Source organism: Polypterus senegalus, chromosome 10 (genome assembly GCF_016835505.1).
Source record: "Polypterus senegalus isolate Bchr_013 chromosome 10, ASM1683550v1, whole genome shotgun sequence".
NCBI lineage: Eukaryota > Metazoa > Chordata > Cladistia > Polypteriformes > Polypteridae > Polypterus > Polypterus senegalus.
Window position 1 is genome coordinate 8362333 of NC_053163.1, and position 17437 is coordinate 8379769.

Consider the following 17437-nt stretch of genomic DNA (forward strand, 5'->3'; position numbering starts at 1 on the left):
AAGAAGAGGCATCGCTTTTTTATACCTCACTTACAGAAGGGCTTTCAGCAGGGAGCACACGTCCTCCGGAGAGAGGACTGGGAAGTGTGGGGAGGCCGACCGTCAGATGCTGCCTTACCGGGGGCCGAGGCAGTCCCTTCAGGCTAACAGGGTACGGACGGGAACGTGCTGGGACCGGTCCAGGGACGACTTTGGGCATGTCTGATCTGGTCAGGACATGCCCTGGGCATGTCTGGGCTTGTCGAGGTAAAGGCTGTAACCTGCCCGGGCTTGTCTTTCAGTAGAGGGGGTTAGGAAGTAGGTGGGGGCCGGTGGGGAGTTCAAGGAGGGGGCAGACATCCATCAAACGGTCCTTGACAGTTTCCCGAACCAATCAGGGGTGGGGGCGGGTTCAAGAAGGGGGCAGACATCCATCAAATTCCCCTTGACAGTTTGGTGAACCAATCAGGTGCAAGGGAGCAGTGCCAAAGGGGCGGAGATAGGTCACGTAAGGGGCCGGGACTTTCCAGAGTGACGTCATCAGGGAGCGACGGGGCGGGGGCGTAATCGGGGGCGGGACTTCTGCTATGACATCACAGGGGGCGGGGCTTAAAGGTCATTCATCATTTTGTTTGACAGTTTGACAGAAACCCCATGCCTATAACTACTTACAACATCCCGCAGAATATCTACAACCATTAACACTGTCCGGTCTTCCACCGGCTGAATTACTGTAGAAAGAAGGATGTATTGTAATTGTTATTGCGTAATTTATGTCTGAGTGATGGGCTATGCAATTCCAAAGAATTAGTTGTATTGAAAATTGGTCAAACATTTCTAACATGTAAAATTTTAACAGGCAACAAGAAAGGTAATGTAGTACATCTTCAGGGGATAACATTAAGACACCAAAAGAGACCTTGATATGCAATTTGTATTAAAACTATTAAAATTTCCCATTAGAATAGCTTTTACTATGACGATTAACAAATCACAGTGCCAAACATTCGAAAAAGTCAGTTTATTTATTAGAGACAAAGAAACGATATTTACTCACAGGTAGTTGCGTTGTCATGATGTAAGACCAAACACGGAATCAAAATTCAATGCGATATTGAAGGAAAGTTAATTATAAATATTATTTTTACTGAAGTTTTACATTAAAAGTGTAAGTTAAAAAAGAATTTTCATGTTAATTTCAAAGCCAAACAGAACGAAAATGCATAACGCAGCAAATACCTCTAACGCAACATGAAACGTAAATTTCTTTCAATTTATTACGTTTTACTATTGTTTTCTATGGTTAATTACTCGCTGTAATATAAAATAGTTAGTTCTATTATGAATATGTTACAATTCTCATGAAAATAACAATCTGTTTAAATTGTACATCCGCTTCTCCATATGCGAGGGGCAGAGCAACGAAGTGGCTAGCATATACTGCCTGCCTGGGGGTTTGGCGAGCGGGATAAAGCCCATTAGTTTGGATTAAATCAAATAATAAAAATGATGCAACCTGTCAAGAAAGTTATATTCGTTCATCTTTCTGCAGAATGAACTGCCATATTTTAAATGGTTTGAATACCATTGCTAAAAATCTGACATTCACTTACTATATTCCACACTAATACTGTGCCTTCAAAGTCTACAAAGCAGTGAGAATATCAAATCACAACTGGACTTCTATCTCTCTGGGCACTTCTGTTATAAAAGATCATACAGTGCAACACATTTCATGGTTTGATGTTGACTGCTGTACGTGAAGCTGACTGGATAAATATGTTTATACAAATGTTTTGTCATGCAGAAAATTTTAATGACTTTCAAGGGGATTGAATAATTTTGCATACCACTGTGTTATATTTGTGCATAGCCGATTTAAAATTCTCCTATAGCATCTCAATGGGAGTCACTGGTCCACTTCTGGTTGAGTGTCAATCTACTGACAGATGGTCTCACATTTTCTCAACCACCCTCTGGTACAATAAAGAATTCCTGTTGGATTCTATGATGGTGAGATGTCCAGGCTCTGATGCAGAAGAGCAGCCCCAAAAAATAACATTTCCACCACCATGCTTTACAGTTGCTATTAGGTTCTTCTGCTCAAATGCGGTCTTTGGTTTTTACTAAACATGTCTTCTGGTACTGTTGCCATATAACTATCTGCCTGCTTCACCTTTCCATAACACATGGTTTGAAATCCTGAACTTTGCCAAGATGTTCATGGGCAAATTACAGTCTTGCCCTGATGTTCTCATTGGACACCACCCATGTAGATCCAATTTGTGTAGCCTCTTTCTAATGGCAGACTTGTGAACTTTCACATCAGCAGTGGCAGAACCACCTGTTGGGACCGTGAGGAAATTCTAGAGTTCTAAGAAACTTCTTTCAGCATCTCCTGGTCACTGGAATGGCTGGTTTTCAATTGTTTGGGGATCTACTGTATGTGAATCGCTTCCCAGACTCATAGGCATCTATAACATTCTTTCTTAAGGTCCAAAAGAGCTTATTCAATTACAGCATGGTGATAATACACACTTCAACAACAAAGAGCAAACAAAATACAATGTCTATAGTTTAAATAAGACAGGTTCAGGCAAGATCAAAATAGCCACCCTTTGCTCTGATTACTGCTTTGCACACTCTTGGCATTCTCTCGATGAGCTTCAACAGGTAGTCACCTGAAATGGTTTTCCAACAGTCTTGAAGGAGTTCCCAGAGGTGTTTAGCACTTGTTGGCCCCTTTGCCTTCACTCTGCGGTCCTTCACTATTTTGAAGAAACTAGAATATAAAACATGTTTTCAGTTATTTCACCATTTTTTGTTAAGTACATAACTCCACATGTGTTCATTCATAGTTTTGATGCCTTCAGTGAGAATCTACCAATGTAAATGGTCATGAAAATAAAGAAAACACATTGAAAGAGGAGGTGTGTCCAGACTTTTGGCCTGTACTGTATATATATATATATATATATATATATACACACACACACACACACATATCTACATATATTATATATATATATCTACATATATATATCTACATATATATATATATATATACATATATATATATATATATATACATATATATATATATATATATATATACATATATATATATATATATCTACATATATATATATATATATATATATATACACATATATATATATATATCTACATATATCTACATATATATATATATCTATATATATATACACATATATATATATATATATATATATATATATATATATATATATATATATATATATATATATATATATATATATATATATATATATACTGTATATAGCAAAATCCCCACGCTTCGCAGCGACCATTTTATACCACGTTGTCAGTTCAGCACTCCGGTTGTAATATGACCAAGCTGTGCACTGAGCTTACTCTTGAGAATGCAACGTATAGTTGTCCAGGAGAAAAGCAATGTTGCCTCAAATCAATGGCAACCTTTTGTAGTGTCTGTCCCTGAGACTTATTAATTGTCATCGCAAAGCAGAGCCTTACTGGAAATTGGAGGCATTTGAATTGAAATGTGAGATCAGAGGGTATAACGGTGATATGAGGACAACATTCAGAGTTTGGCGCTCTGCTGTTTTTTTGTGTAGCTGCCTTCACACTGCATCTCTGCTGCTTTATATACGAACGCCATATGAGGCCATCGTTTCTCCTTGCTTCGCAGTTCTGTACTGTTTTATTGTTCGTTTAATACGATTGCTATAGTTATCGTGTAGCTATTTGAGACTAACTGTACTGTTTAGGTACCCATCTCCTTTATTTAATCCGCGGCTTGCACGCTATTTTTTGTTCATTTATTACGATTATAGTTATTTATTGATTCCGCTCTCTAGCTGACTGCCTGCTCATCTAAGGCGCTCCGCTGGTTTTTTGTGAAGCAGCCTTTACACAGCTTCTCCACCGTTTTATACACGAATGACATATAAGGCCATCCTTTTCCTTTGCCTCGCCAAGAAAGCTGCCTTTTTATTTAATACATGGGTTCTCCGCTGTCCCTCTTTAGCTGACTGCCTGCTCATATAAGGTGCTCAGCTGGTTTTTTGTGAAGCAGCCTTTACACAGCTTCTCCACTGTTTTATAAACGAAAGACATATAAGGCCATCGTTTTCCCTTGCTTCGCCAAGAAAGCTGCTTTTTTATTTAATCCACGGGTTCTCCGCTGTTTTATTGTTCATTTATTACGATTGTTATAGTTCTCTTTCTATAGCACGTTGTCAGTTCAGCAGTCCGGTTGTAACATGACGAAGTTGTGCGAGCTCACTCTTGAGAATCCTTCTATATAAAAGCTGTCGGGATTGTCCTTCCGTCTCGTGAGTGCTACGCAGGCGCGGAGTTTCACACACGCCCCGTCCATTTTGCAATGCACGATGGGATTTGTAGTTTAGTTTTTAAAGGTAAAAGATGATTTTCTACTCCAGACTGTGCGAGTAGTAGAGTTTCACACACGCCCCATCCATTTTGCAATGCACGATGGGATTTGTAGTTTCGTTTTTCCAGGTAAAAAATGATTTTCTACTCCAGACTGTGCGATATCTTCTTCTTTCTTACTATATAAAAGCGGCCAGGATTGTCCTTCCGTCCCGTGAGTGGAAAGCGTAGCGGTATTCCACTTATCACAGACTTACTACTTGCAGCTTACGTTACGAAGCGACATGATGTGAGCAGAGTTCTGGTGCTCCCATCATTCCCTTGCTTTTGTGCACGATGCACTGGAAAAATAAACAAAATTATGTCTCTTGAAATAATTAATGTTGATGGAGTACAAATGCCTTACCGCATAGTAAATATCAGGGGGGTTCAAAAGGGCAACCTCAATATAGACAAAAAAGTTTAAATTTCATCACAAAAATAACAGAAACGACGAGTATTTTAAAGTAATACCGCTCAAATGCAATATAACTAAATTAATGAGTTTGTATAAAATATCAAATTGATCTACATATTGAATTGCCTTAAGAAGTGGTCAACTTAAAAGTCGTCGCCTTAAAAGACGGGTCAGCCTAGTGCAACGTATAGTTGTCCAGGAGAAAAGCAATCTTGCCTGAAATCAATGGCAAACTTTTTGTAGCATCTGTCCCTGAGACTTATTACTTGTCATTGCGAAGCAGAGCCTTACTGGAAATTAGAGGCATCTGAATTGAAATGGGAGATCAGAGGGTATAATGGGCATGCAAGGAATAAATTGAGTGTGGAGAAACTCTAGAGACAGCGTGTATATTAACTTGTGGATTTTTCTGTGAGTATTTGGTGGCAGCGTGACGAAGTTGCCTACGCAAGACCGCGTTAGCCGTAGAGCTCAGCTCGGAGCACATTCTTTTCCTACCTTGTCAATTGTGTAATACGTTTTTTGAACAGGTTTGATGCATGGAAGTGATCACTCGTACTGCGTTTAGTTAGTTCACGTGAGCTGCTCTCTTGTGTGATGTTGCGATGTCCACGGCTTCATTTAATGTTAGCTAAGACCCGGCACTTAAAAGTTTCTCTCTACAGCAATTTTAACTCTGTTACAAAGTGATCCAAAGTCTTGTTTATACCTCGTGTCTTCTCATTAAACTTGTATCTCGCTAATAAAGTATTTGACGAAGGCATGACAAACGGCAGCGGGAGCGTGCCCATAAACTTAATTTAAACTTACGGTTTACACCGTGCTTTGTTTCTGCAGTAGCTGCACTTATGAATAAGCTTGTATGCGTTTTTGTTCAGCGCTCTTTGGGAGCTCTTCCTTCTTTTCTACGTACTGCGTTCACAGTCAGTTAACGTCATTACATGGGAGGCGTGATGAAGTGAGACGCAGCTCCGCCCCCCACGGCCATACAGCTAAAGTCCATTACAGTATATGGAGAAAAATAGGTTCCAGTTGTGACCATTACGCGTATCATTTCGAAATGAAACCTGCCCAACTTTTGTAAGTAAGCTGTAAGGAATGAACCTGCCAAATTTCAGCCTTCTACCTACACGGGAAGTTGGAGAATTAGTGATAAGTGAGTGAGTCAGTCAGTCAGTGAGTGAGTGACTCAGTGAGAGTTTTGCCTTTTATTAGTATAGATTTATCTGTATTTATGTACATATATATATATACAGTATATATATATATGTGTGTGTAGATATGTGTATATGCAGATATGTTTATATGTATATATGTTTGTGTGTGTGTGTATATATATATATATATATATATATATATATATATATATATATATGACAGCAACACTCATAACAGTGACAAAACAATTACATTGACAATCAAGTTACGTTATTTTTAAAATGTTTCCTTTTCTTTTTCATAACTTCTTTAACACACTACTTCTCCGCTGCGAAGCACAGGTATTTTGCTAGTAGAATATAAATTTCTTCCATATTCATAGACAATGGTATAGTCTATAGTCTTTTTCAGTGTGATAATAAGCTCAGTTGTGCTTAGAACAGGTCCCAGTACATAGGGACTTAAAAGACACGTTTTCTACTCACAGATGGGATAAGCATACAGTTTTCTGACCATTTTGAAATGGTTCAGAAATGTTAAGTAAATAGTAATGATTTGAGATGTAACAAGTTTAAGCTTAGAACTGAACTTTTCTTAAAATTAATTTTTCCCCTTTTTTTGCTATTTTAATTTTCTTTTTTGTGTGAACTGTTTTATTATGAAACTTAACTAAACTTTTAAAAACGAAGATATTTTGTCTGTGGAATCATTTCTGCGCGTCAGGCCTTTGTTGAATCCCTTTTTCTGAGTTAGAGCTGCTGAACTTTGGTAACTTTGGAAAAACGCAGCTACATTTTTGTCAGAAAACTTGCCATCTGAAGGCCTTGAACTTGAACTGGAATCTATCATCTGAGGACAGAGGATGCTTCTGCTAAAGAACTCGTCAACGAAGAAAAAGAACTGAGTCATTCTGAGGTACTGTGCTCGCATCTTCTGTCTCTGCGTGATCATAAATGAAAGCAAGGTCGCCATACCTGAACTTGAGAAAATGTAAGAGACTGTGATATTATAAAATACATTGTGGATGATCGGTTGTGGTTTTGTCTGAGTCATGGAAGCCTCGCTGTAAGGAAGTCGTCTGTTGTCAAGTGTTCGACTGTGACGTTTGCTGCTGTCAGGAAACGCGCTGTCAGTCATTCGAGATGCTGTCATGGCAACGTCTAAGCATAGCTCAAGTGAAGTCGGGAGTGATTGAGTACAGACTCAAAGCCAGAGAAAGTAATTGGAGATCTTATAGATTATATAAGTAGAAGGAAATATCAGCTTTCTGAGCTTAAAGCTGAAATAGAAAGCCTTAAAGGCACTTCAGAAAATCATTTAGAAGGAGCAGAAAGACTTGAAATTTTCCATGAGACGCACAGTCAGATAGAGGAGCTGCATAAAAGGCTACTATCAGCGTTAAGTAAAGAAGGCGCGATTAAGAAACAGAAAATAACATTCGCAGAAAAAAAGTAATGGAAAGAATTTATTGACGCTACAGTGGTATGGCTAAAGATACAAATATCCTGTTAACACACACAGCTGAGGAACAGCTAGTTAATCAATTCGAAGAGATGCAATTGCAAGAACGGGATTGCAAAAGTCAAAAGTACAAAAGATTTCTCCTTAGTTAAAGTGCGCTTTGGATATTAAATGTGACTCTTCCACCCAGAAAACCACTGCAGCAGCATCATCACCTTCTTCTACAAACTTGAATGCACAGAACTCAATAGTATCCTACAAATGCTACATGAACTTAAAGTTAAAGTGGAAAGGCAGGAACAATCCACAACTAGCGCAAAAACCAACACTCAAAGCTCCAGAAATGATATACTAGATGTATTAGTGTGAAATCAAGCCGAATATCAGAAGAATCAAGCAAATTATAAAACTGACTACAAAATGGCATTATGTTTGTTATATTATCTTTATCTATGCTGTTGTTGCTGTTTAAACGAAGATCAAATTTTGATATGTCCACATATCTTAAAAAATACAAAAATCCAAAGGATGTACTGACTTTTTCACATAACTGTATGTGCCATTCACACCTTCAAAACTGAACACTCCTCACCATTCCACATACATCATCTAAAACCTGCATTTTTCCACTAATATCTCATGGAAAACTAAAACATTTTCTTAAAATCCTATTGTTTGTTTCAAAAAATCTAAAACTTGCCAAAAAAACAAAACAGACATCATTGTGTGTTACCAACAACATGCAGTATGCCTGGAAAGCAGCCTTGCTTTTAAAGACCTGATGAGTGTGTCACCTCACCACTGCAGGCTATGATCGCCATTGGACAGTCTTGTTATCACGGGTCAACACTGACAAACCTAATTCAGTCAACATCCTGCCAAATATTAAAGCTTTAGCTGGAAGATCTGTAGGAAATGACAGGACACACGTGTGGCCAGACTCCACTGGACAATCCTCTTTAATTCAGATGTTCAATGTCCCAGAGGACACAAAAATATTCCTGTGTAAGTCTGAACTTCTTTAAATGTTACTTTCAGCTAGAAATAAACTAGGACTTATAAAACATTGGTTTGTTAGCATTTCATAATGTCTTCGCATTTTTTACAAACTCTTTAAAATGGAAGAAGTGAAACTTTCAACAAATGGTAAAATAAACTCTATAGTCTTCTATGGTTCTTGCTGCTCTGTGTGCACAAAAAGAAACTTAAACTTCACTGCATTAAACGTTTCAAATTATAATGAACAAATCTGTACGAGATGATACCATTTAATTGGTGCAAACGTTTTTGTTTTCTAGCCTCTCCTGAAGTTTCTGTTATGCTCTTTGTTTCTAAGGAATCTGCCAAATCATCAGGAGTGCCACCCTGACAGTTTCTGGTGGAAAGTGATCTCCACTGTGTGTGTTGACAGAAAAGAGAAGTCATCATACCCAAAGAGCTGATAAACTGACTAATACCACAAAAACTTAAAAAGGTACCAATACCTTCAAGTCTAACTCTGATCTGGCCTTCGTCTGGGGCATCAACAACATGACAAAAGTATTCTCCTTTATCTCCAACTTGAAAATTCTTCAGAAGAAGGGAAGCGTTTCCTTTCTGCAGCTGTCTTTCAAATAGAAGAGCCTTGCTTGTGTTCAGAACATCTCCAGCTTTGTATCTCGCTATTTCCTTGTTATTATGTGTCCAAGTTACAATTATGAATTTAATGTCCACCAAGTCCCCTTGTGTCCGGAAGATGCACGGCAGAAGAACATCTCTGTTTAGAGAAGTCATCACATTTTGCTCTTGAGTGGACATCTGAAATCTTGTGTCGGTAGCTAAAAGAAAATACAAGAGAAATATAAGAAAACCTTAAATCAAAGGCTGCCAGTTCAACTGCTGCCTCTGACTAGCTGTGTGCCTCAACCTGCCTGTTTTACAACTGAAGGAGAAAACAAAATCTGTAAACCGCCCTGTAAACAACGAAAGACAAATACACAATCACTGGCCACTTTATTAGGTACACCTCTTCAATTGCTTCTTAACTCAAATATCTAATCAGCCAATCACATGGCAGCAACTCCTTGCATTTCGGCATATAGACATCGTCAAGATGACCTGCTGAAGTTCATACCCACTATCAGAATGGGGAAGAAAGGTGAGTGAAATGACTTTGAACGTGGCATGTTTGATGGTGCCAGACAGGCTGGGCTGAGTATTTCAGAAACTGATGATCTACTGGGACTTTCACATACAACCATCTCTAGGGTTTACTGAGAATAGTCCGAAAATGAGGAAATATCGAGTGAGTGGCAATTCTCGGGGTGAAAATGCCTCTTGATGCCAGAGAGCAGAGGAGAATGACCAGACTGGTTTGAGCTGATAGAAAGGCAACAGGAACTCAAATAAGCACTCGTTACACTCGAGGGACACAGAAAAGCATCCACTGGATGCATAACACGTCGAACCTTAAAGCTAGTGGGCTACAGCAGCAGGAGACCATACCAGTTGACAATCCTGTCAGCTACAATCAGGCAACTGAGGCTACAATTCACATGGGCTCACCAAAATCAGAAAACAGAAGATTGGAAAAATCTGCCTTGTCTGATAAGACTCAATCTCTGCTGCAACATTTGGATGGTAAGGTCAGAATGTGACCTCAACAAAATGAAAGCATGGATCCATCCTTCCTTGTATCAATGGTTCAGACTGGTGGTGGTGATGTAATGGTGTGAGGGATACTTTCTTGGCCACTTTGAGGCTACCTTAGTACAAACTGAGTGTTGTTTAACTTCCACAGCCTACTTAAGTGCTATTGCTGACCATAACCATCCCTTTATGATCGCCATCTTCTGATGGTTACTTCCAGTAGGTTAACATGCCACGTCACAAAGCTCAAGTCATCTCAAACTGGTTTCTTTAGAATGACAATGAGTTCACTGTACCCAAATGGCCTCCACGGTCACCAAATCTCAATCCAATAGAACACCTTTGGGATGTGGTGGAACAGGAGATTTGAGTCATGGATGTGTAACAGACTAATCTGCAGCATCTGTGTGAGGCTATCATGTCAATATGGACTAAAATCCCTGAGGAATGTTTCCAGCACTTTGTTGAATCTATGCCATTAACAATTATGGCAGTTCTGAAGGCAAAAGGGGGTTCAACCGGTTACTAGCAAGGTGGACCTAATAAAGTGGCTGGTGAGTGTGTGACAGTAAGAACAACATACTCCAATTTACAACAACATCATTTGTAAGCATGAAGATGTTGTTGAATACAAACAGCACTCAAAACAGAATATCCTCTGGAAAAGAATTAAATTAATTTATTGAAAATATAAAGATTTTTGAACAGCTTTAAAAGATTTTATTTGCGTAATAAATTACTGTCATTCTCATATCTGCTCAAGGTGGGCCAGAGCCCTTCCCAGTGGCACTTGGGTGCAAGACTGGAAATGTTCCATCCCAGGGCCCACTGTCTCTGTCTGTCACACACACACAAACGTCAATTTGAGATGGGCACTCAAACTAACCAGCATGTCATTGAGAATGTGGTAGGAAAACCTGAGTACAGCAGGGATTAGCTGAAGAGGACAGATGAGCGTTGCTGGGCTGAAAGGCCATTTAACATCAAAATACATCCAATAAACTCACACAAGAAAAACAGGAATGTGCAAACTGAACACAGACATCATCTGGGTGGGGGACTCAGACAAACAACACAGCGCTGCTCTACTCTGCCACTCCATTTAACATCCGCATAATTCATATTCTCACCACAACAAGAATACATCAGGTTTAATTACAATTTCTTTGCGTTAATTTGGTGTTTTAGGAATATTAAATATAATTATGTCATTCACATTTACAAAGTGAAAATAAGTACTAAAGTGAGGAGAAATCTTAGGATAAATGACTATTTTCCACTTTTTCTTCCTGAACAATAATACCTTTATTTACAAACAATAATGGTGATTTCTGTTATAATAAATTAAGAGGTGGCTAATGTAGCCTGATAAACATCACCTTTACAGAATTGCTGTTTTGTGAGTCGAGGTTTGTGTCTTAAAGTAACAGCGAGGTTCAGACTATCAAGGACTTGTGTCCCATAACATTAGGAGGCCTACTGATATCTCATCAACACAACAGCCCACCACAGTCTTCAGTGCTCAAAAATGTAGCAAAAGTACACATTTGATGCTAGGGTACTTTTCTGAAACACCAAAATCATTAAAGGACTAAACTACATGATACACTTTCAAATGTTCGTTATTTATACAAATTCATACTTTTCTTATGAAGATACCATTACATTGATTTTACAAATACAGTCAAAACATTCCTAGTGCTACTAATGGCTATCAATGCTTGAAACTACAAGCCAGCCCTTGTGATTTATGGGTTTACAATTCGCTGATCCAACTATTTGCAGGTTTGTCATCAATAAAAAATGAAATCTGTTTTGCAACCTATTGCAGAAAACCACAGACAATACTGTAGCCCACTATTTAAATGGACTGCAAATCCCAGCAAGCCTGGGACTGCATCATCGAGCACTTGACTGCACAGACGTTGCTCTATCATACATTTCTTGCAACCTTTTGCATCTTAGTGGATCAAAACTTAGAATATGCAGTAATCATGGGTCGAAAAAAAAATGTGGGCTTTCACATTAGGTGGGGTCCTATGCCCATAATCTCCAACAAATTGTTAGGAATTGCTGTACTGATATTACATTTATGACTCCCATATAACAGCAAAGCTCCATTTTTAGCAGCTGCTATTCCAGTGTCCTAATGGCACACCGTCATAATGGTAAACCCTCACAGCTCATCATTAATTAATCATGATTTAATTCTGATTGGATATTACAGAAACCTTTGTAATTATGTTAGCACGGTTCAAACCTGCCGTTTTGTTAAATAAATAAATCAATTATCTGACTTTGGCTGGCGAGGTGGCATTCCTAATGTTCAGGTTTGGGATCATGAAAATTTCTGACTAATTCCAACATTTTGAACACTAGCTACCATTTATTGTATTAGATATTAACACAGTGTTAGGAATATTAATCTAATGTCATCCTCAAACCTACTTAAGCCACATCAGGACAACCGGGGTGGGAGATAAACTCATTAGGACCATTAGCACTGCTGTCCGTCACTGGTCACGTTCACACACACACTGGGCAGTTCAGACCTGACAGCTATCATAAGCTTCACATTACAATTGGTGATCTGGGAGGAAAGCCGAGGCAACGCCGGGAGAACGTGCGGACTCCACGGGGATAACATTCATGAGCGGACAGAACTCGATTACAACGTTGGACATGTTAAAGCAGCAGTCTAACCATGCAGGTCGATCCAACCCCACCCTCCAATATCAATAGCCGAACGATCAATTAGCCGTAGCCAACAGATTTATTCTGTCTCTCCATTACGTTCAGCTCAAAATCAAGACGAGAATTTGGAAGAGCCATAGCAGTATATTTCGAGAAATTTTAGCTACTTGCAGAGTCACTGAGTGAAAGGTAGCGGACAGAAGGATGATGGAGCCGGGTACTCCACGGAGACTGCGGTGTGAGAAGAAAGAGGCCTCTACCCAATAAAAGACAATAAGAGGACGATATTGTTACTGTGAAGAGTACAGCCGTCTGTCCGAAGATAGTCTTGATAACTCTAACGTACACACAAAGTCGCTCAATTAATTGAATTGTATAATTACCGTAAAGTGCAAATATTTAAGGAACTATCGAGAATAAAATAAATAATTAAAAAAAATAAATCACTTGAGCATGGAGCGTGCATTAAAATACAAGTCAAAACGTCAAGACTTCACACTAAATTCGTAAAAGCAGCAACTAAAAGTAAACTTACAGCGGGGAAGCAACAACATGAAGAACGTGATGATGATGAATTTAGAAACCTGCCGCATAGAACTGCAACCCTTCGTTTGAGACATGCCGCTCGCTGTCTTTCCTTTAGGGGCTTATTAAAGTATTGTAGAGTTCTGTTCTTTATTGTAGAGTTCTGTTCTGCAGTTTGTGTTCTGTGATTTACATCCCTCTCAGTTATTTAATCTGTTGTCCCTGTTATTTCTGATGGACAGTAATAGAGTGGAAGGTAAAGGAGGGATGGGGGTGGAGCCGAGGCGGGGGCGGGGGAGCGCTGTGAAAAGGAGGAGGGGTGAGGGAGGAGAGGAGGACGTTCTTGTCAGCCGAGCTAAGGGAGTTTTTTTGGTGTGGATTGCTGTCTGTTCGGCGTGGTTGTGGCCAACAGCAACCATTTTTTTGTTTGTGACTAATAAAGAGGGAACTAACCAAGTGACCGTCTCGGATCGTCATTACGTCTGGAAGACGCTACAGTATATTATATTATATATCGCCACTAGATCCGGTAAAGTAAAAAAACCAAGGGAGTCATTTGTGATTGGCTGAGTACGGTGTCCCTCCGCTAATGACAACCTGCACGCCTGTTTTACTCCGATCTGCAGCAATATCTACTTGCAAATTTTCCCATTCTCCAAGTGAGAATGGGTCGGGTTCTCTTTGTGCGCATGCGTATGCAGGTTGGGTAGTGACTGCTTCCTCCAATAATATCCACTTGCAGAGCCACAGCACCAGACGTCCCGCAGCTGTACATCAGCATCTTTTATTATTATTATTACCAAATGAAACACAATTTAATACAAAACTCTCGTAGAGGATATAAATTCAACATTGAAAAAATTATAAGTAACATTCACAGTACAGTGGGGCTAGATAAATTTCACAGTATACAAACACATGTTTCACAAGTAGAATCACAAAAAGAACTCAGGTCCACCTCAAATTTAAACCTTCTTTTTAAAAAGTCTGCCACCGGGTATATATTATTAATGATCTTGAAACGTGTTTCTTTCATTTTTGGGAAAACAGGCCACTTAAATTTAGAAAAAGCCTTTTCCATAATTGACTGATCCCCATTTAAAACTTGCAAATGCTTGCCTGAGATAAAATCATGGAAAAGAATGGATTTAAAATTTGCTCTAATAACCTTATTATTACATTTACTCTCATTTAGATTATAATTTCCCATTTTTAAGTTTGGCAACATTGGCTTGACTTCTGAATATAACATGATGTTGTAGATTAACTACCTTAATGCAACTGGGATTGCCTGACAAACCTGCCTGTATTCTTGTTGAGTAAAACCTAATTTAAATTTCTTCAAAAAGGACATATAATCTAGTAGATTACCTTCTGAGTTTAGAAAATCAGTTACAAACAAGAGATCCCTCTCTCAGACCAGTTTCTATTAAATAATGACTCTATTAACTATTATCACTCTATTGTTCCATAGGGTAGACATAAGGGGAGAAAAGTTGTGTGTAAATATCATTTTCCAGAAAGAAAGGATCTGTTTGTGGAAACTAGATAATTTAACAGGAATTTTGCTAAAGTCAAAGTCGCAATTTAATAGAAACTCAAGTCCTCCTAATTTTTTAAAAATATATCTGTGGTATATGAAACTACATGGAATCAGATTGTGACAAACAAGCTCTAAGCCAGTTAATCTTAAAAGTTCCTACCATTGATTCAGAGTCTGAGGCTTTAACACCACACTTATCATAATCATTTACTAACTGAGATCTTTTAATAAAGTGGGTTTTGTTTTTTCATAGGAATTGAAAAATTACTGAGTTGGCTTTCTTTATGTTTTGGGGAGAGACACACAGAGAATGACACGGGTAAATTAATTTGGATAGACCTTCAGATTTGGAAAGGATGACTCTACTAAATACAGTAATATCTCTGGTCAGCCAACGACCAAGAGATCTCTTCATGTCGACAATACGATTACAGATGTTGGTGTCTTCCCTTCTGATCATGTTTTTAGATATCACTATTCCTAAATATTTCACTTCTAGTTCTACTCTTATTGAAGCAATAGTAGAATCAGAACATGTGTGGATAGGTAATAATTCACATTTTATAATATTAAGACATAGTCCTGAAGCCTGGGAGAATAAGGGCTCATTTATACTTCATGCGACGCGACGCATGTTGCAGCGGACGCTCCTGCTACGCAAGCGTTATAGTGTTTATACTTGCGCGCGTACTTTACGTAAATCTGGAGGAGTCCACCAGGTGGCAGTGTGAGATATTGTAGCGACCCGGCAGTCAGCGCTGCCGGAGTGATGCATTGTGGGAAGGTTGTACGTTCACTGCTTTTTATAATGTTTTCCTGTTGTATTTATTAATGTTTTAACTTGTAAATAATTGTTGTGTTTGTGTTCAATTAGTTGGGTGGGTTTGGGTCATCGCCGTCCGGGGTTATTTATTTTGTAAAAAAGTACCGTTTATGTGTAATGTGTCTTCGTGCATGACCTTGACCATGGCAGTGCAATAATGTTGAGCTTTGTTTACTGGCTATCTGTGAATAAAGAGATACAACAGGACAGAGCTGTTATTCATTGCTAAGATTTTATCTAAGCAATTAATGCCGAGACACTCGGAGTCGTGCGGTGTATGGGACACGAGTGCTCGCTGCCTAAGAAGCTGGGTACAGCTGCGTGCTGCCGAGACACTCGTAGTCATGCGGTGTATGGGACACGAGTGCTCGCTACTTGAAGAGCTGGGTAAAGCTGCGTGCATAACGCTGGCAATCCGCTAGCCGACAGCTTGGGAGAGGTGCACGGCAGAAAGCGGCTTTAAAAATTCAAGACTCGACCCCAGGTCGCTACATTGGTGTCAGAAGTGGGATACCAGGCTGTTTAGAAGACGCCGTCATGGAACAGAGTCTTGAAGAATTGGAGCGTGCCATCTTAGAGAACAGTGTTACGTTAGAGCGCCTGATCAGCGGAGCTGTGCGGAGAAAAGCGGCAGACCGGCCAGATGGTACCATTATTCCCCGGACAGTGTTGCGATCTTCTGAGCACGGCCAGAGGGGGCCGTCGGCTGCCGCAGCGATACCCCAGGTTACCAGTCGGACGGTCCGCTTCTCACGGTCACCTGCTAAGCTGCCGCGATACAACGGATTGACTCCTTTAGAACCATACCTCGCACAAGTGGATCTGGCCGCGATACACAATGAGTGGAACCGTGAGGAAGCTGCGACACACTTGGCCCTTGCCTTGGAGGGTCCCGCACTTCAGATACTCATTGATCTGTCATCGGAAGAGTGTCGTGATCTTCAGGCTCTCACCGCTGCTCTCACCCGTCGCTTTGGACAAAGAACTTCAGCAGAATGCAGCAGAGACAAGCTGACTAGCCGACGTCGGCATGAAGGGGAGAGTATAGGAGCCTTTGCCGCTGACGTCAGGGTTTATATACGAAAAGGTTACCCTACTTTCGACAGCAGTGAGAGAAGAACTCGGTCTTCATGCCTTCCTGCGGGGCCTCACACCAGAACGTCTTCGCCAGCATGTCTGTCTATCGTCACCCCGAGATTTGAGCGAGGCACTAAAAGAGGCTGAGCGGGTTGAAGACATACTACAGGCTGAGTCACCAACAAGACGAACGCCACGACCGAGTCGACTAACAAGAGCCGTTGAACGAAGGGCGAAGGGGACCTGTCTGAGGCAGTGGAGGTCAGCCGCGCCCAATCAACATCAACCCCCCGACGGAGACAACGAGTGGACTGCTGTTTTCGATGCGGAGAACCAGGGCACTTTGCCAGGGATTGCCCTGCCCCAAGTCCGTTGCCTCATACAGCATCACCGCAGGGAAGCGACATCGGGGTGAGGCCGTGAGGGACCCTCGCTCCGTTTTCAGCACCCCTCAACAAAGACTGCTTCAAAGTTGGGCGCTGTGGATTTTCCACTGGACTATACCTAGACTGCACTATTGATGGACGGCCATGCCGTGCCTTAGTGGACACGGGGTCCACTATTTGTCTGCTAAGAAAAGGAGTGTTGCCAGAAACAGCTAGTCTTCTTCCCGAGGGCTGGACCCCCACAAATAGCGAACTACGCACAGTAACGGGTGAACGGACAGTAATGCCCGGAA

General features: G+C 40.2%; 1 protein-coding gene across 1 annotated transcript in view; it reads right to left on the reverse strand.

Moving 5' to 3' along the window:
- LOC120536364 (tapasin-related protein-like) overlaps positions 1-13520 on the reverse strand; it is a 39824-nt gene extending 26304 nt beyond the window's left edge. The window contains exons 1-2 of the mRNA XM_039764689.1: positions 13326-13520; positions 8953-9285 (exon numbers count right to left, since the gene is read on the reverse strand). Of these exons, the coding sequence (XP_039620623.1) occupies positions 8953-9285; positions 13326-13410 (418 nt within the window). The 5' untranslated portion in view covers positions 13411-13520. The remainder of the gene's footprint in view (positions 1-8952; positions 9286-13325) is intronic.
- Between the last annotated feature and the right edge of the window lie 3917 nt (positions 13521-17437).